General features: G+C 36.2%; 1 protein-coding gene across 1 annotated transcript; it reads right to left on the bottom strand.

Annotated features, from left to right (window-relative positions):
* Nucleotides 1-7,550: 7,550 nt before the first annotated feature.
* CWC27 (CWC27 spliceosome-associated protein homolog (S. cerevisiae)) lies at nucleotides 7,551-21,478 on the bottom strand (the record flags this gene model as incomplete). Its single annotated transcript, XM_010188261.1, is given in 10 exon segments — nucleotides 7,551-7,723; nucleotides 10,623-10,656; nucleotides 13,295-13,374; nucleotides 15,019-15,088; nucleotides 16,107-16,210; nucleotides 16,400-16,498; nucleotides 17,221-17,364; nucleotides 18,739-18,851; nucleotides 20,587-20,683; nucleotides 21,429-21,478. Coding segments are annotated over 10 exon segments (956 nt in total), but the record flags the coding sequence as incomplete, so codon positions are not given.
* Nucleotides 21,479-21,571: the final 93 nt, after the last annotated feature.

Genomic DNA, 21,571 nt, shown 5'->3' on the forward strand with positions numbered 1-21,571 from the left:
CTCCTGAGATTCTGTGATTCTGTGATTAACACTTATAAACTTGTAAGAATTCAGGAGTTCTAAGAAAATTAAATTCAAGATGCAGGCATCATAGTAACAAAGATTGGAAGGTACCATAATACGAAAAAAATACAAGAGCAGGAGAGACTGCAAATGTCAAGGCAATCTCATGCAATAATCTTTTGTCGTAATACAGTATATCTAGTGATAGATTTTAATCTCTGGTTCCACTTGACATTATTTTTTTCTTTTATTCTTTTAACACCCAGCAGATGTTTTCCATTTCTAAAACCTGCACTTTATGGATTTCAGCAAAGACTTTTGGACCCAAATTTAAGAGTCATGATAAAAGGGCAGCAGGTTTGTCTGTATTATGATGAGCTGTAGCTAAAAACTTAATAGTTTAATTATGTATCCAAAAATGAAAACTAATTAGTTTATATATGCTCATCTCAACATTTAAATTAATTTTACTTCTATTTTATTGACAATATCTCTTTCAAAACAAACATTTGGTACTGGATTATGCACAAAACAATACTTCTTGAATCAAGCTAGAATACAATAATCCAATAAAACTTTCCCACAGAAAAGTCATACTAGACAAAACCAAAAAGTTTTCAGAGTAGCATAACAATTCTGACATAATGCTATCAAAGTGTTTCTTAGTAGAATTCAACATGAGTTCCTGGCTGGTTGCTAACTTGGCTAATTTTAGAGTCAACCCACATAACCCCTCTTATGGAACTGGGAAATCTTGCATTCCAGTACTTTCAGGGAAGGAAGTCCTTAAAAAAATAAATCAGGAACACAGAACAGGCTGAGAGAATATCTTCATTAAGTAAGAATTAGGTTACAAGGTTATTGCTTAACATAGTTGCCAATGAGATATTAACCACTGTTTGTAAATATATCCATTCACTCCAGGGAACTCTGTACTAGATCCGCTACTACTGAATCACACCAACTGTCACAGGAGCAAATTCTATCAGGATCACTGGGCAACTTGGGCTTGCTAAATAAAACATAAGCCAAAACCACGTAATCAAAAAACAAAAACTAGGATGTTGAAAACAAAGTAACTGTACAAAATGGGAAATAAATTCTTGGAGAGTGATAACTGAAAATAATCTGGAATATCCCAGTAACACATGCAATCTCAGTGGAATACCAGTAAGAAGGGCTGATGTGGACACTGTATGCATAAACAGGAAGGCAAAAGTAAGAAAAAAACATTGTAGCTCTCTGTATAAGTTACCAGTAAGGTTAATAAAAGATTACTCATCAGAGCTCCTTAAAGAATGTTGAAAAATTAGAAAAGTGGCAAAAAAGCCATGAAGTGATTTGAGGACTAGAAAAAAAGTCTTACTGCAAAAGACTGAAAGAATTCAATGGGTACAGCTGATATATATATAAAAAAAGAAAGAACTCAACTAGAATTTAAATAGTTGAAGTAAGAGAAAACATGGCATACTGCAGTGAACTTCAAAAAAAGGCACAGCAAAAAGAAATTCTCTGGCTGCAAACTGAACCGACCAATTAAAATTTAAAACTGGATGAGGTACTGTTAGGGATAAGGTATTTAAATACTGGAATAGATTACACCCACTGACTAAATATGGACCAAACTACACTCTCTTGATATTTACAAATTAAGTTTGAACACCTTTCCTGTTCAGCTGTAGACAAACAAGTGAGCTCAGTACAGGGATATATGGCAGTAAATCACGGCATGAGATATATAGTTTATCTAATGGTCTTCTTTGACTTAAAACACTATTAATAGAAAACCTAAATTTGCTGAAAACAGCAGCAGCTATTTAGGTATAGTGAAATTCCAAGTCAGTTGCAAAGAGAGTTCATACTCTAAAACTCAAATCATGATAATCTTATTATCATATAATTTATATTTTCTGGTGCTAAACTGAAAAGTGAGCAGACAACCTGTATTACTGGACAAGTCCTGATAGTTACAGTTACATCTAGTTTAATAAAAATGCTAGTAGTATTAGAAATACAGTTAATAAATTGGAAATAGCAATTATTGTGAAGAAAGAATATCACAGTTCTATATAGAAACAGACAAATTTCACATTTCAAAGTGAATAAGTAACTGTAAGTGTATGGTATTCACATCAGATTGCCACTACCTACAAGCAAGCAACATTCACAAAAAAGTATCTAAGTATCTTCCTGAACACAAGATGGGACACTGAATTACATTTAAATAAGTAGAAGCATAAACACCTAAATACATACATAGTTATCTTAAAAACAAACAAAGAAAGGTAAAGAGCTGTTAGACTCGATATTCAGGTCTCAGCAGAGTCAGGGTGGTGGTGGGAAATAACAATAATTAAAAAAAAAAATTAAAAAAATCACATCACAGAAGCATTCAGGTCAGAAGGAACCTCCGAAAGTGATCTACTCTACCCTCATGACCAAACTAGATTATATCCATAGCTTTCCTCTCATCTTGCCTTTCCTAAACCCATGCTATTTCCAATCATTTCTTTTCTCTTCTACACGCACAGAAGTTGCTTCCAAGAGGACCTGCCCCATAATTGCTCAAGGACAGAAATGAAGGTAACTAGATCATCCATAAGGCCTGTTTTGAAAATGGGTGCAACACCTGCAACATCCTCCAGTCAGAGGATTTCCACGTTTCAAAGACTACAGACGGCAGCCCTGCAATGACATCAGCCACCCTGTAATGAAGATTACAGACAGCAGACTTGTACAACATCCATCTCTGCCCCCTTGAATGCATCCCATAGATGCATGCAAGTGTAACTGTTATAAATAACGAAGTTACAGATTTTCAACAATTACAAGAACGAAAGAATTATTCTACTGTAGAATTATGTGAGTCTCTAGAATTATTTTTACTTCTTTTCATTAAAATGTCTCTATTAAAAGCACAAGCTAACAAGAGCACAGTAAATGCATTTAGAACAATATATTCTACCATATATTATTAATTTGTGGATAAAAAATATCCAATTGTCCATTTATAACAATTGCAGATTGACAAAAAGAAGTCTTGATTTAAACATCTTTTAAAAAAAGACTTCCATGAGGTCACACATAAAATTACATTTGGCTGTTCTAAACCACAGAACTATGAGGGAACTTTAGGAAAGCAACCTTGCATGCTCAGTGTGTCAATGTTTATTCAGATACTAAGAAAATGTTATGGTGTCTTAACTGCTTGCATTTTTGTATGTTTCTTCTACGGTGCTTCTTGACAGGTTGAGCATTTCTGCCCAGTATTACTATTTTTAACTATTACTATTGTGTCTATATGACAAAATGACAATGGGGATGTAAATTATTTCACCAAGTGCATATATCTGTAACTAAACTAGTTATTTCATCCTGTCTTTTAACAAATGGAAAAAAAACACGTCACAGGAATTATACCTCAAAAAGCGTTATAGACTTCTATTTTCAGAATGAAGCAAGTAATTTCTTATATATATACACACACAGAGTAGATGCGTAAAGCTTCATGAGATTTCTTTTTTAATTTTACTTATGATAAACAACATGTATATAAGCAAAACTAGAAATTCAAAGGAGTAGCAATGTAGCTACTATTACAATAGCAGTTAATAGTAACTATTAACTATTCATCTCCTTACGATAGTCAGTGATGGTTGACAAGCCAAAAGAAGTGTGGTAACTTAGTTCAACTGTACTGCATAGGACTATTACGAGAAAAATAAACAGGAAATACAAACAGAGAATTAAATTTGAGCAATGATAACTACTCAAAAGTACTGCAGCTGGGAAAGAACAACCCCATGTATCAATACAGGATGGGGGCTGACCTCCTGCAGAGCACCTCAGGGGAATAGGACCTGGGGGCCCTGGTGGACACCAGGATGACCATGAGCCAGCAATGTGCCCTCATGGCTAAGGAGGCCGAAGGTATCCTGGGGTGCAAAGAGTGTAGCCAGTAGGTCAAGGGAGGTTATACTACCCCTCTCTACTCTGCCCTGGTGAGGCCACATTTGGAATATTGTGTCCAATTCTGGGCTCCCCAGTTCAAGGACAGGGAACTACTGGTGGGAGTCTAGCACAGAGCCACAAAAATGATGAGGGGACTGGAGCATCTCCCTTATGAGGAAAGGCTGAGAAAGCTGGGTCTGTTTAGCCTGGAGAAGAGACTGAGGCAGGATCTCATTAATGCTTATAAATACCTAAAGGACAGGAGTCAGGAGAACACAGCCAGGCTCTTCTTGGTTGTGCCCAGTGACAGGACAAGGGGCAATAGTCAAAAACTGGAACACAAGAGGTTCAACCTAAACATAAGAAAAAACTTCTTTCCTGTGAGGGTGACAGAGTACTGGACCAGGCTGGCCAGAGAGGGTGTGGGGGCCTTGCTGCCCAGAGAGGTTGTGGAGTCTCCTTCTCTGGTGACATCCAAAACCTCCCTGGACGTGTTCCTGTGTGATCTTCTCTGGGTGATCCTGCTCTGGCAGGGGGGGTTGAAGTGGATGATCTTCAGAGGTCCCTTCCAACACCTACCATTCTGTGATTCTGTGAAAAACAAAAGCTTTTCTTCCTCAGTAGTTTAGCTATGCTAGACACCTATTTCATATTGCTATTTATTAGCATATCCATTCTAAGGATGCAGCTGAAACTGTTGATTGAACAGTGAAAAACTGTACTGTCAACTGTGCTCTTATTTGCACACTGCACATTTGGGAAGCAAGAAGCAGGAACATTTTGAAACGCTGATAGCCTGAAAAGTGTAGGACCTGAGCTCCACCTACAGGATGAAAACAAATGTAAAACCAGTATTTTTAATTACCAAACAAGAAGGGGGCCATTTACTCTGAAACCTTCAGATGATCTACACTACCATTTTACACTCATTGTAATGCTGATAAAACTGATTACCATTGCAACTAGCAAACACTTCTTTTGTCTGTATGCATTTCTTCACATAAATAGCTACTCTGTATTTAGAAGTTTAGTGTTAAACTTTCTAATAAAAAATAGCAGACCTGTGGAATTTCTCTAACGACTTGCCAGAATGAGAGGGAAATTCTTTTTCCTGAGACTTCCTAATACAAAATCCAAAACGGAAAGTGTTTCAAATTATTTTTAAAAACATACACAAAAGGTTCAAAAGCACACTGAAATGACTAAAATTAACTTCACCATCTGAGCACTCTCAGTATGGCTGCATTTAGAAGTGGTCTTGGATCTCAGTACCAAGATTTTAAGGTGTGTATTGTTTCCATATTCTTTCTTGGAAACAGATGTGCAAACTTCTGACTTCACAAATGGAATTGTATTAAAAGAAATATCACTGATACAAATGAACATAGATTTGTAGAAAAAATCACGCACATTACAAGACAGCACTAGGAAAAAAATATTTCTAGAAGTTCTATTAGCACATTGTAATACCTGAAGAGATGACCAATTCTGACAGATATCACATTTTTCTTGGCCCTCTGATATGTTAGTAAACACTACCCTTCAAGCTATGTATGGTAGATCAGACTTTTTCTTTGGTATTTCCATTTCCCACATCTCCACCTGCTCTGATCAACACATATTTGTACTACAGTGGGTGGTGAAGTCCCATAGTGTGGCCAGTAGGATCACGGAAGTGATCAGTCTGCTGTACTCAGCACTGGTGAGCCCGCTCCTCATATACTGTGTGCAGCTTTGGGCCCCTCACTACAAGACAGACATTTAGGTCCTGTAACATGTCCAAAGGGCAATGAAGCTGATGAAGGGTCTAGAGTACAAGTCTGAAGAGGAGTGGCTGAGGGAACTGTGGTCATTTAGAATGGAGGAAAATGAGGCTGAGGGGAGACCTCATCGCTCCCTTAAAATTACCTGGAAGGTGGGTGTAACGAGGTAAGTAACATGCTATAGGATGTGAGGAAACAGCCCCAAGTTGTGCCATGGGAGGTTTAGATTGGGTATTAGGGAAAATTTCTCCACTGAAAGGGTTATCAAACAACTGGACCAGGCTGCCCTAAGAAGTGGTTGAATCACCATCCTTGGAGGTATTAAAAGACTTATAGATGTGGCACTTAGTGATATGATTTAGTGATGGACTTTAGCAGTGTTAGGTTTATGGTTGGACTTGATGATCTTAAGGGGCTTATCCAACCTAAATGATTCTATGCAAATATTATCAGTCATCTCCAGTACACTTACAAAAAAGGTCACTATTCCAGACAATGTAACTTGGTAACATTTATCTTGCTTTATTTCATCAGATCTCAAAGTTAATAATACCTTATTTATATAAAACAATACTGTGCCTTTGATTTTCATGTCAGAAGATGCCAGACTATCATTTGGAAAACAACAGAAGTCTAGAAATTGATGTTACTTGTGGTACTAAGTAGTGTCTCACATGGCTATGGCTCTCAACTGCTAAAACCACATCCAATAAAACCCTCTTCTGAGTCAAGATAACCCATATGGCCATGATACTACTGCTACTGGCCTGAGAAAGTGGAATTACCACAAACAGAGCAGTTATTTATGACAACTGTACAGAGTTAGAGTACAAAATCTAATTATCTTTTTGCAGCTTCTTCCCTCTACCCTCAGTAAGTTTCACTGAATAAGTAAATTTAGAGATTGAACTTTATAACTGCAAAGACTTAACTGCTCAGTGTCTTCTGGAGCCTACGTTTATTAAAATACTTGAAAATAATTCCTAGTAAGTTTGCCATCAGGTCCACTAGACATCACTTGCATACATGATGTATGTTTTTAGGCAATATAAGTATTAGGCAGAAATTCCCAAACTAGCTCTGGAAGAAAGATTAGCAAGAGACAACGTCCTAAGAAGGCAAATTAACTTACTGAAAATTGAGTGTTTTTCAGTACGGATGTTCACAAAGGCTGCCACAACCTTTTGGAACCCATGCTTTTATGTCTGTAATATGTCTGAATACTGCTACAGAAACAAAATAATTTGTTTACAGCTACTTTAATTATTTGAATATAGTGTCACAGTACTAAACAAGGACATATTCCAGTCCTTCAAGAACAGCCCTAGGTGGTATTTAAAAACTGATGTATTAATAACAGTGCTAAAAAACCAGTACATTGTAAGAATGACTGCTGTGTTAAACCAGACCTTAATGGACGACTAGAGCCTTTATTTTCTGTAAGTCTCAATGGTGGATGACCAGCATGTGTTACCCCAGACAAATAAGCTACAAAACTCAATTTAAAACTGTGTAGAAATACAAAGGAAAGCATGATAGATACACAGAAATACTCTTTATTTGTAACTCACAGGAAAAAAATAAAATGCCCACACAAGGTATCAGTAAATGCTCAGTGTAACAACAACGTAATTTAACTGCTTTAAACTGCAAAATAAAACTAAAAAATGAGAAAGCAATACGGAATTTCAGTTTCCACAGTCAGAGGTGCAGGGAGAGGATAATTTTAATATAATACTGACCCATCAATGTAGGAACTGCAAAACTGGAACTGAGTAGAATACCTAACTGTAAACAAGCTGGAGGGGGAAAAAAACCCAGCACGATACTTACCTGCGACTAGTTGTTTTCTTTTCTGTCTTAGCTTCTTCCTCTTGAAGTGGCTGTTTAGCTGTTCCACTGGTATCGATCTTCAACTTTTTGGCAATGCGTTCTTTCATATCAAATCTCTCATTGCTAGCAACTTCACCTTGTACACTACCAGCATCTTCATAATTTTCTTCTTCCTTTATTGATTAAAAATGATTAAACTTTTTAAGATTTTTTTTAAACAACATAATTTTGAATATGAAAAGCTTTTCTTACAAAGATAATCCCTTACAAAAAAATTACTTCATTTAAAAGCAATGTTTTCAAATAAGTACCTCCTTATCTGCTTCAGAAGTAATACAAAATTAGAAATATGGTAGTTAAACACTTTTTCATATACAAATCTTTTCTGTATTGTTTAAAAAGACAAAACACTCTATTCCAGACTGTAAACCCCTACAGGTCTGTAGAAGAACTCATCATAATGTGGTAGTAGTCTTGTCACTGTTAATGGATCCAAAATTTGATTAAGGCAATTTATTGAACATTTCCTTAAGATCTTAAGAACATTTTCCACTAAGAGAAAATAAAACTTATTAAGAACTTTCTGCCACAGGGCTATGCTGCAGTCATGATGTGATGGAAGAGGTTGCCCATCAGTCTCCATGAGGGAATTTATAAATGCCACATTGATCAAAAGAGGTTGTGAAAGCCTGTGGAATTGATCATCCTGACTTGCTACAGAGGCATGATGCTTCCAGGCCTAGCAGAAGGCAGTAAAAGAAGATAAACTACGTCAGTTCAAAGACATTTGAGGGGAGAAGTAATTTCCCTCAGCAATGAAGAAGCAGATTGGCTAGATGAAGGGATCCAAGTTTGACTAGTTCCTCTGCTGAAGAATGAAGTCTGCATGAATTTTAATGGCGGGATGCCAACTCAAATATTAGAAGGCACATCTCTGCATTTTTTGGGACAGGTTAATTAAACAAAGATAAAGCATAAGATCCTAAGTGACTGTAATTTTAACCACACAGAGAGAAAGAACAGATTTAGAAACGGTATTCAAGAGGACCGTCAGTACTCTATCCAGGAGAGTGCTAGCATGCCAGCACTTAAGAGAGGAATGCTCTGAAGACAATGTACCTGTGCTGGGTGTGACTGACAGGCAGGAGGAAGAGTGTCATGAAGACCATGTCTGTAACTATGGAGGGGGAGAGGGGAAAAAAAGTGGCAACAGATACAAGAGGAGAGAGAAGCAAGACACAAAAAGAGAAAAACTGAAAGCTGGATTTCAGGTGATGTTGTTAACTAGGTGAAGTTGCCCTATTCTTCTGTTTGCTCTGGAAATAAAAATGTAATGAGAGATTTTGCATCAGCATATGTAATGGCTACTGTATGTAATATGATCTAGCCATTTGAGATTATTGAATTGGAGGGGCATATATCAAGCTTTATCTATCTATAGTACCACACAAAACTTACTGCTTAACAACTAGCTGACAAATAGGAAGAGGAAAACACTGGTCAATGTCACTGGTGGTGAAAAGGAAATTAAAACAAACCATCAGTCTTGTGAGCACACTACATAGAATGTTTTCATTAATGACTTGGGCATAAAAAGAGGCTTAACAAATAGTGATGAAGTACTGTTAATACAAAGGATCTGTACGAATTTGAGGACTGCAGTAAGAGAAACAGGATGATATTTTATAGTATGAACAGCAAGGTTAGGCACTTAAGGAATTATGAGTTTCTCTTACACACTAGACTTGTTATTTGGAGAAGGCAGGGAGAACTGGAAGAATTATTTGCTTCTAGGATGACTATAAAACTACTAACATGTTGCAGCTGTGTAAATGTGAAAGTGGTCCTGTGATGCATTAACTGAAATAACTCCATGAGAGATGATAAAACACTAGTACAACTTTAGATGCTAGCTAAGATCTTTCAGTGAAGTGAAACCTAAGGAGAGCAGCTGTAGGAAAAAATAAAGCATTCCTATTTCCTAATCCACGACATTATTATAACAGCATTCAAATTAATTAGGCTGAAAAATAAAAATTTAAATAAGTATACCTGTTTCTGTACTGTACTCCTTGAATCAGGTTCATTTAACACTGGACATCTGAAGAATTATTAAATACCATTCTCAGAACCCTTCTAACACTTAAATGCTCCTGCACAGCAGGAGTCACAGAAGAGAGGAGGCCAAGAACCTGAGCTCATACTATGCATTGTGGAAAATCCAACAAGAAACAGGGTGGAAGTAGACTCTTTTCTTTTTACTTAGGCACAAGAATGGAATAGATTGTGTCTTTTTTTAATTTCCACAGTGCATCAACTAACCAAGCAGTACCTGTGCATGGTGGATAGATATGGAAAACAGTACATTTCAGGACTAACTTCAGGGAATGGGAGATTACATTCCTACTCAAATATTAAATTCTAGTCGTAACATAACTCAAAGGGCTATCCCCACAACCTATGGCTGGAGGCGAAGACATACTTCAGCTTGTAACTTTACTCTGCACCATGTATGACAATCTTCTTGTAATTAAAATAGCCTCCATGTTTGATTGGTTGTTGCTGCTTGATTGTTCAGATTTCCTGTCTTTCAGAAGTGTCAGTCTTAACCAATACTATTCAAGTGATACAGATTCACTGAAAGTTTGCTTCCTTTAAGGAATCTTTCCAACAGGATTCTCACTCATATGCAGATTTCCCCTTAGACATTTGAGTTACATCATTATTCATGACAAACTTATTTTTACACTTTTTTTTTTTTTAGAAGCAATTTCAGGACTTTTATTAATGGTTTGTCACTTTGTGGTACATAAGCTCCTATGCACCTTATTTACTGACTGAAATACCTGGTCAGCAGTTATTATAAAATGCAGTAGACAGTAGGCAGTAGTAACTCTACCCCGCTGTGAATGTTCACAATGGCCAAACCTTAAGAGTTCTGAAAGGACCTCCAGCATTTTACTTGAAATCTGACTTGAGTTGGTTGTCAAAAGCCTCTAAGTAGCATTTGCTTCTCTAAGAAAATCTAATTCACACACAGCAAAGACTTCTTTTTAAAAAAAAGTTACTTACCTCACTCAAATCCCCTTCTTCACTTGCTGCTTCACTAAAAGAAGAAAAATAATCATAATTACTTTGAAGTACCAGCAGAGATTTGAAATACTGTTTAAAAGAGCCTCAATTCTTAAATAACAAATACTTTGGTTAGCTACTTGAAATTTTGGTCATCCTATTCAATTATATCCTCCTCATATTAAACTTAACAGTATTAATAATTTTGTCTATCGTTCAACTGTCATAATTCTTTCTAATTAGAAATGTTTAAAAACAGAGGATAAAACCAGACTGTGACACAATGGATAAATTCTAACCACATGTTGAGCTACCCAAACAGAACAGCAACGTATACAGTCTCTTGAAAGATGAAGGATTGTAACAACAATAACCATTATTATTTATTATTAAACTTTAAACTAAAAAATTTTGGTTCAAGAAAAAAGTATGATTGGGCAAGTAGATTGATTTCTATAGTCTTCTATCTGGAGTAAAAAGCAGACTGGCAAGTGCTATGTCACAGCATAAATGCAGTATCTTACAAGAGCAAACAGAAAACATAAGCAACAGTACAAGAATACTGTCAGACAAAATACACAACAAATTAGTACATCACTGTGGTTTTTTTTAACTACTGTTTGCATCACACTGCAGTTAAAAGGAAAAAACCAAACAAAAATCATAATTCACAATTCACTATTAAGATGAATGGTTTTAATCTCATTTCAAACAATTCCTTGCATTTCATTTCAAACAGTCTATATTTAGGAAAGCTGCCTCTATATAGGCATGTTCAACATGCACTATACTGATTATTAAGCTTAACATCAAAATCTTTTGTTACACAGCTACAGTTTAGTGTATTAAAAAAATAGAATCTATTTGAATATACTAAAGCTAACATATCCACTATTACTAGTTTATGTCAGCTAGCAAAGACCCTTGAAAATTTTTGCATTCCACAATTTTAAGAAGTTATATTAGAAAAACAAAGCATGGAATATTAAAGTAGTCTTTGAAGTCAAGGCTTTGAGATTTTCGCTAAGGCATCAATAAGTCATCAAGGTCACCAAAGAAACAATGTATCTGTTGTAAGCAATGACATTAATTTCATTTAAAAAACTAATCCAGAAAACTCCATGGAAGTATTTCTTAACAGAAGACTCTAACTAAAAAAAAAAACAAAACAGCAAAAACAAAAACAAGAAATCCCACCAAACAAAAACCTCTAAAGAAACAAAAACCAACAACAAACCACATCTTTAAGTATTAAATTAAAATACATCCAGGCCTGTAATTCTGATGTCAGTACTGAACAAGTAGAAGCCATAGTAAGAGAAAAAATGACCTGCTTGGGATTTGTGACATGGATATAAAAGGGAACTGCCATACCAACCTCTGGGAGCGTTTTGAAAGGGCTACATGTGGTTGTGGGTGATCTCTCTGATATATCCAGACTCACATAGGACATCTAACCAAAAGCTTTATAAGGAAACTAAGTAGTCTTGGGGTGATAAGGAAGTCCATGCATGAATAAATAGATGGTTAAAAGACAGGAAACAGCAGTTAGAAGCAAACGATCACTTCCTGAAATGGAGGAAGATTGCTAGTGTATATTCACAGTGGTCTGTGTTGGGGCTTGAGCTGTTCAATGACCTCAATAACAAAGCAGGCAAACAGTTAGGTTACTGAGGATTTTTGGTAGTACTCAGGATAGTAAACACAAGAGCAGAATGAGGAATTGCAGAAGGACATGAATGATAAGACAATGAAATGCTAGATGCAATCCAAAGGAGATAAAAGTAACGCTATGCACATGAGGAAAAGGAGTCCCACATACAGAATAGGTCAGCTTTCAGCTGACTATCACTGATGGTAAGCAAATTCTTTGAGTTGATATATTTTCACGGAATTGTCTCAGCTCAATACTCAACAGTGGTTAAAAAAGCAAAACAGAAATTAGGTAGTATTAAAACAAAATAGAGAAGAAAACCATGTTTATACAAGCACATAGATTTATTATTCACCTCATTTTAAATACGCTGTTTAGATTTGGGGGAGTGGAGTGGGAAATATTTTAGAACAGAACTAGGGTTGGGAAGAGCAACAAGAAAAACCACGGGTAGAGAATGACTTCTGTGTGAGGAAAAGTTGAGTAGGCTTTAAAAGTTTAGACTGGAAAGGAGACAGACTAAGAAGCGATTGTGGTGAAGAGAGGTACAAAGGGAATGACTGCTCACTGTCTCTTCCAGAGTAAGAGTTAGAATTTATCAAATAAGGTCAGCAGAAACCATGTTCAGACCTCTACCTGCAGCAGACAGGAACACTTGATTATAAACAACATTCTAAAAGACTGTACAAGTACTTTGAAGAGAGCTCTCTTAAGGATTACTAAAGAGATGAACTGCACCAAACTCTTGACAATCGCCCAAGTGCAAAGTACATGGAGACTGGTAGGCTACTCAGGTAAACACTATGCTTACCCTGCTTTCGTTCTTTGTTAAGCATCTACTGATGGCAGATGTTGGTGACATTATAGTGGGCTAGAGGAAAATTTGGTCCAATCCAGCATTGCCATTCTTCCCTTTTTAAAGTGTAATAGACAAACAATGAGTATATATACATGCTGCTAATCACATCTAACAACCAGAAAGTAAATCTGTCCTGGAAACTGGAAATCACATATTAACCTTTTGACAGCAGGAACTGAGCTTAGATGTGGATCATCCTTCAGTAGATCATGACTACTTTTGCTTTTTCCCTTCATGCTCTGTTAAAAAAAAAAGGGTGTTACAAATGTCAGTGTTTGAGATAGTGAAAAAGAATAATGGTAAGAAAAAGGTAATCTGTTTTTCAATAGCTTTAACCTAAGCAGTAAGCATAAACACTTTTAATAGCAGAAGAACCAAGAAGGCATTCTTTTCAAGTGACTACATCCAGAAAGAGGAGTATCAAATTTAACCCATGGATTTAAAAGGTATTTTTGCAATAGCAATGCACTTAATTTTAAAGTAAAGATTTTTTAAAAAGAGATTGTTTAATCATCACAGTCATTACATATCCAGAAATATGGTCTAGCACATACATACTTGAGTGAATGAAGAGCTAAGAACTTTACTTTCCAATAATGGCATATGACAACTCAGACAACTACAATGTACAATGCAGTACTTATCAACTGGTAGAACACTAATACGACCCCTAGAAAAACAAACAAACAACCTGCAATACACCATGCAGGAATCATCTACTGATGCAAATTATCAAATAAACTGAACAACAAGATCTTCAGGCAGGAGATCTTGAAGACAGCATGACAGCACTGAAACTAGTCTTGTCATGAAAGAGATGTTTACATCTTTTTAAACTGAAAAGCCAGTATCTGGTGTGAAAGTGAAGAAGATGAAAGGAAACGAGTTAAATGCAATATTAAAAACTGAAACCCAGACATATACCAAGAGCAGAACTGCAGATAAGTGTGTTAAGGTAAACAGGTGTCATTAGTCTGACTGGTACGTTGAAGCAAGGAAGAAAAGTAGTTAAAACTATCGTTGTGATAAATCTCTACTATCATCCTGGCTGGTACTATCTCAGTGTAATACTGTCTGTCACTTTGTTGACTGTTGTCTTTTGTATTTTACCTAAATCCGTAGGGCTCGAGGACATTTTTTTTCATTTATGATGGTACAGGACTCAACACTACATAGTCAAATCACTAACTGAAGCAGGTAGGTACCTGAACCATAAAATAAGTTAGAAAGCCTAGCGCTCTAAAGAAATAATTTGGTCTGTAGCAGAAATTAGTATGGCAACTTTACAACAAAATTTTTAAACCAATCTTAATTAAGTGGCAAAGTCAGTTTAGAAAATGTTAGAACAAAGAACACCCATGCAACCCAAGTTCTGTGAAGGTTGATAATTCACAATAGGGTGCTATTTCATTATGATAATGCAGTATTTTTACCACAATAATTCCATCTCATTTTGCACATGAAATAGATATATTAAAATGGAGCTAAAAATGCACTGGCAATAAACAAGATGATCTATTCAAACTCCAAGTGTTTTACCACCAAATCACATCTTTATAATTAAGGAGGTTAAGAAGAATAAAGTACCTATCACCTCCATTAATTTTAAGCAGCAGACATATGAAGTATGAAACATTATGTTTACACAACTGTAAAAATACCACACAGTAATTGAAGGCACCTTCAAAGTTGGAAAAGTTAAAAACTTCTGTCTTTTCAACAAGTCAAAATATTAGAATAATAAAAACTGATAAAATTTCTAGAAGTATTGTTGTTCAAAACTCAAACATACGAATGACATTAAGAACTTTAAAGCTTTTTACAAACACACAAAAAGGTAATTTTAAGTTGAAAAGAAAAATCGGGATGATTTGGTACAGTACCTGACTAACCCTATTGACTTCCTCTTCTTCTTCTTCAGCTTCTTCTCCAAAGGAAAGGAGATTAAAATTTCTTCAAGAGAGAAAACACAACTTTCAGTAAAACTATAAATGCTATTTTATTAACAATTGACAAATTTTAAACCTGTTACGTTCATATTCGATGCAAATTTTTTCATCCTGTTAAATGTATCAAACAACTATGCTGTTTTGCAATAAATCACCAATATTTAGAGATGCGAGACATGTTTCTCTTCTCTAGACAATCAGGCTAGTTAAGCATCATTTAGAAAACAGTTAAGATGGAATTCAAGACATTCTGCCTTGACTAATCTTCACACTCTTAAATGCTGACAGCTCTGAAAACAGGTAAGTTGCACTTTTAATTTTTTTTTTCCAATAGAGCTCCACTCAAGCACCAAACACAATACTTTCCAGATATGACAGCTAAGAAAAACATCAAATGTACATACATTCACAGAATGTAATTAAAAGACATAACAATCATTAAGATTTTTTTCAAAATTATGTTTTTTACACTATGTTGGAACCAGTCAGTCTCTACATGTTGTATTTCTGTTCAACAGAACTGAAAGCATACACACAGTTTAGATTTCCTATTAGTTTTCAATGCATGTTCATAACTACCAAATTTCGTTCACATAAACCAGAATTTCCCATGTCAAAATGCCTGGCATTTGCCAAGTATTTAATGAAAAAGAAGTGGTTGCTGAAACAGCTGAGCTATGACCAAGTTACTAGTACAGATTAACTTCAATGTCAAGTCAGTCACAAAAGCATGATTCTTGCCCATGGGAAATGCTTAAGCTACCTTTTACCTCTCTTGCAACAAACTATCATCATGCAGGAAAAAGTTAGAGTTCAGCTGATGCACAGCAATCACTACAGTCAGAGCAACCAGATTCATACAGTCTCTTCAGAAACAGAGAAGTAGGTTTTGCTACCATTAAAGAACATTTCTCCATGCATTCTGGTAAAGCCTTATGTCCCAAAAGCAGACACAGAAAATTATCAAGCTGCAAATTAAAGGTGAAAGAAAATTAATCAAGACTTAAATTGCATATATTTACTTTGTGCCTTTTACGTTGGACTTTTTAATTGCTTCTTCTGGCTTGTCCTTTTACAGTTTTCTATTTGGTCTTGGAACAATGTCCTCAAAAGGATTAAACAAAACCTGTTAAAAAAGTGCTATTTTAGACTCATCTTGCATTGAGCCTTTGCTACAAAGCATTGCAAAGCATTTTTTTATAATAAAATTATTCAGTACTTTAAAACAATATACAAGGGACAAGTTGTCATACTAGAACACATTTGTGCAAACACTACAAATAAAATAATTTTCACATTTCAAACCAGAACATACCTCACTACTTCTTATTTTGTGTGGACTGAGAGGTCTCTCTTCCTTGTCAACTTCTACTTCAGCCAGGCGCAACATGTTATATATTGTATCTCCTGTAACCTGTCAAATTTATAAAAATGGTTTGAAAGTCCTTTACTGTAACTTCTGTTAACTATTATGCAAAATGCAGCGCAATTATTACGTAAATAATTTTGAAAACACAAATGATACAGAAGATAGTGGAAGCATGTAAGATTTTTAAAAGATAGCAAGCACAATGTCCAGAGGTTTGGGGTTTTTTTTAAATTTAACAGCAAGAGTTGAAGGAGCACATGCATTCTTGACAGCATATGCAGGGGAAGATGTCAAATTCTTACTGTGAGCTGTGAAACAGGAAAATAAAAGACACTGTGAAATAAAAAAAATGTTTATTTTCTTTAAAATAAATCATGAGGGTGCTAAATTAATCTTTTATTTTTCATTGTCCTGATTCTTCTTGGTTAATTAGAATTTACAAAAAAACTTTCTAAAATGTTACTAGTGTTAGATGAACTGATTAATAATGATAGAGCCATAATATTAGTAAGAGATTATTCAAAAGAAACACACACCAAAATACAATTTAGAAGAATAACAGCAGCAAAGTAGATAGTTACGGGAACCACCCATACACACATTTCTGTAGACACAAGAAACAAAGAGAACAAAGACGACTTAGAAAGCAGTGAAATAAATTTTAAATGTACGTAGCAGCAAACACCACTAAAATAGGCTTTAAATACTGAGAAATTTATAGTAGCTTCTCTTAAACTTAAACTGGAACTACAGTCCTTGTACCAGACCTTTCCAAAGATTGTGTGCTTGTTATTGAGTTCATCTGCACGACCCAATGTAAAGAAAAATTGACTCCCATTATCATGGGGCCCAGCATTTGCCATAGCAACAAGTCCTCTTCGATTAAATCGCAATCGTGAGTGGAACTCATCCTGGCAAAGACAGAAGAGGAAAGAAGATGACTTAAGTATGGAGCTATTTTTTCTCCTTCTTTAGCTACTGTTATTTACATCAAAATACATCCACAGAAAACATGTTGTTTTAAATTCAGACAGGAATCAACCAACTCTTTTGAAACTTAATGCCACAATTGTATCTAAAAACCTCTGTTTTCAGCAGAAGAGATTATTTTTAGTCAATACTTTTTCTTCTTTGTTCCTACAATAATGCAAACAAGTAAACAATCTTATTCCAAAAGAAACCATAAACACATAACCAACAAATACGGAAAGAAAGGAATTAGAAACTAGTCTATCAGTAACAGAAAGAAATATGATTTAAACTCTAAGTTCTGTCTTGTTAATTTTCCCTTTTTTCAACCATTGCCTAATAACGAATTGTTATTCATTATTTTTGTCAGAATTTATTATCCCCCCCAACATTAAAAAAATCCAAAGCATTTCTAAAATTAACTGCATTTCATATATTTCTTGGAGAACTAACATTCCTGTTAACCACTCTATTTAGGGGAAAATTCTAATTCATGTAAAATAACTGGATGCTCAATAACAGACTGCATTATTGCAAAAACCCATAGGAATTATATTTTCTTGACCATGGGAAACCAGAATAGGACTACTTTCAAAGCAAGGTGAAAGTGATGAGCAATATATTAGTACCATCGTAGTATCACAATTCTAAATATTGCAATATTGAGATATCACAAATTTTAAGTGGTGATGCTACAAAATATCAGTAATAATTGTTTTGTTCTCTACTTAGGTACCAAACCCTTCCACAAACTTCGCATTTGTGTTACATGGATGAGTCTATTCTAGCAGCAGGGAGATAGAAGGCCCAGAGACATGCTATGCAGCTTCAGTCATGAGTTAAAGGTGTTTGCCCATCTGAAATAGAACAATCAGGCAGAACAAAACACAGCTGCTGTGCACAGCTTTACTCAGACTGCTGCCTAAGAGATGAGCCATGCCAGTATCAATAATACCAAGGAACACATACACAACATTCAGAGACCTTTACTAAAGGATATATGATGTGTGTAAATAATGTACATCTGCATCTGAGTTTGCCACATATCGACACCTACTCTTAACTCTTCCTCTCGCCCATCTTTCCTTGTGAAGTTCATGCTAGTAAGGTTCAAAGTATCAGTACAGCTAGATTTAAAAACACTCAATTCAAAAAGGCATATTAAAAATACTAAATCAACATGTGAAAGCACTTACTGTACATGTATAATGTTGTATTGCTAATATACAGTTTGCTTTCTCACAATCTAACACAGTAGGAAGAACAACTGATAGAGAACACCCAAAAATTAATGCAAAAGATACACAGAAACATACCTTGAAGGGAGCTCCATAGATTGAATCTCCACCTGATCCAGTACCAGTGGGATCACCTCCCTGCACTATAAAGCCAGGCACTACTCTGTGAAATATTGTGTTATTGTAATACTCTAAAAAAAGAAAAAAAAAAGAGAAAAGGATATTAAATACATGCAGTCTCAGAACCAAGCTTCCACATACACTATGCAGAGCTGTCTAGACTCTGAGGTTCCAAAAAGCAAGTGCTGTAACTGGATTCTGTTATTTCCACTGGGTTCCCTCCTCTTCCACTGTCTTGCTCTGTGTGACAGTATCTCATCTATAAAGTATTGCTGATGACATTTATGAAAAAATAAATGTGGTGTCATATATTTCTGTTCCAAGAAAGATGATACTGATGAGTTACTTCCTTTTCAACTTTTCACTTTTATCACTGGAATGATACTACCAACACACATCAATTTAAAAGGAGAGACAGAATTATTATACTCTGTCGCAGCCAACATCTCACATACATTGTTAGCCATATCCATAGACCAAAGGACTAAAATTTTCACTCATGAGCATGAAACCCAAGTGTCACCCACTTCTTTAACACTGATGATAATGACTGAACTTTCAGGACTTACCAAGGGCTAAAAACTTGATTTACCATTGCAAAAAATCTCCACGTTGTTATAGTTTAAGGGTTAACAGCCTGAAAGGGAAGGACAGGTGGTTTCTGTAGGACCCTGGGGGGTCCAAGATCAGTTCTGTTCCCTCCCCTTTCTGCCCACAGTCTAAAAAGCCCGAGGGCTTTTCCTGGCTTCCTGGGCTGCTTCCTGTTGCATCTTGGGATGGCTGAGGCTACCTTCACATGCTCGGCACCATCCACCACCATCCACTTCCCGTCACCACTGAGGTCCCTGGTGACGAGCCACAGTGGTCACAGCGGCCATGAGGCACTGCTTAGACACTTCCACTCGGGACTACTGGGATCGGGTTTTGTATATAGTTAAATATCCTTTGTTCCTTATTAATTTCCTTTTCCTTTCCCCTGTTGTTTTTCATTAAACTTGTTACAGTTTTAACTTCCAACTTTGTGTGAAGCATCTTTTCTTTATTCCCTTTTTTTTTAATCCTCCCCTGGGAGAGTGAGGGACAACAGAGAGAAAATCCTGCTCCCTGGGCTTGCCCTGAGCCCTAAATGGAGACACACATTTTCACATTAGGTGTAAGAACATGGGACAGGCTGGATCCATGCTGGAGGCACAAATTCTAGACTGTTACTTTTCCTTAACAGAGGAGGGCTAAAAAACCCTTAACCACTCTATAAATGTATCAATGGGATAATAGCAGCAGCTAGAAAACACAAAAAGGCACCAGATTCTTCACAACTTCTTGTTTCAGTTTTCCCAATAGGGAGCTTCACTTCAGTGAAGAGCATTACAGAGCTTCTGTTAACAAAAAATCTACAGCAAATGAAACTTTAGAAACGCTTATGAAAAAAATGAAAAGGTAGTAAACATGGTGATATATAAATGAGAATTTCAGAGGATGCCCAATATTGCATGACTGCTGCTTTGTAGAAACTTCCTGAAAATAAGCCTTCCCAAGCCTGTGAGATACAAATTCTCAGTAATACTACGTCATCTACTATGAACATGATCTAAATTTTTTTCTTTTTTTTTTTCTCCACTGGTTCATTAATAATCTTGAAAAACACTGAGTGTTGGTAGTATTTTCTAAATACAAATAAATTCATTAACCTACTAAAGTTAAAACATAGTTATGACTTCTGTTTTACAAAAAAGGCACAAAGAAAACAACACTGCATATGTACATGAAATGATTTAAATGGGATTTCCTATCCCATTCAGTCATTACCTTCCATACAAAGCTGGATGAAATTTCGACATGCTTTTGGTGCTTCTTTTGACCATAATTCTATATCTATATCTCCTGCTGTTGTTCTCAGCAAAACCTAATAAAAATAACAGAAAAATCGATTTTATTGTAACTTAGGAGCTGATCAAAGAATAGCACTGCTGACTGAAAAAAAAATACTTCTGAATTCATTATATTAGTAATGGTAGCAGGCATTCAAATGTTAGTCCCAGACAGTACTGCCAGGACTTAACATACAGTTCAGAACCAGTATGTACAAGACTTCAAAGCCAATGACCTGGTACCTGACACACGATACTTAGATAATCTGTATCACTTCTATAATGAAACAACATGAAAAAAATACACAATTTACCTTTCCTACAAGTAATACTATTGCATTCAGTGAGAGATTATAATACATTTAGGAACCTAAGATATAGTTCAGAACAGAGAAAATTAAATTAAGCCCTTCAAGGACTACTCTGTATCATGTCTCCACACAACACACGTTGTGCTTTGACTGAGGTAATGTCCTTTAGGGCTGTGTCAACCAAACCATGCCCACCCCCCAACCTCACCGCCACACATACAGTACATATCCTCCTCACCTGTCGTCCCTTCATTCCCACCCTCCGCAACATGTAATTTCTTCACATGCCCCCATTCAAAAGCAACCGCAGTGCACACCCGGCCCACAAGAGGAGCGCATACCACCTTCCAAAGTAGCTCCCCGCAAGCACACCACACGCAGGCCCCTCATCGAGGCTGGGGTACAGCTACCCTCCACCCGACGGCCTACCCCTCGCCCACCGCAGCCCCTGCCCTCCGGCATGCCTCACCTTGCCGTTGGTGGGGGGCTCTTGGATGTAGATGTTGCTCATGGTCAGGAAAGGAGTGTTGCGGTAAGTAACCAATCCTCCCAGGCCCGATGCTCACCTCTAATGCTTCTATCTCGCCGAACCTCCCGCCATCTTGAGCGCTT

The sequence above is a fragment of the Mesitornis unicolor genome, unplaced genomic scaffold, assembly GCF_000695765.1.
Source record: "Mesitornis unicolor isolate BGI_N332 unplaced genomic scaffold, ASM69576v1 scaffold12837, whole genome shotgun sequence".
Lineage (NCBI taxonomy): Eukaryota > Metazoa > Chordata > Aves > Mesitornithiformes > Mesitornithidae > Mesitornis > Mesitornis unicolor.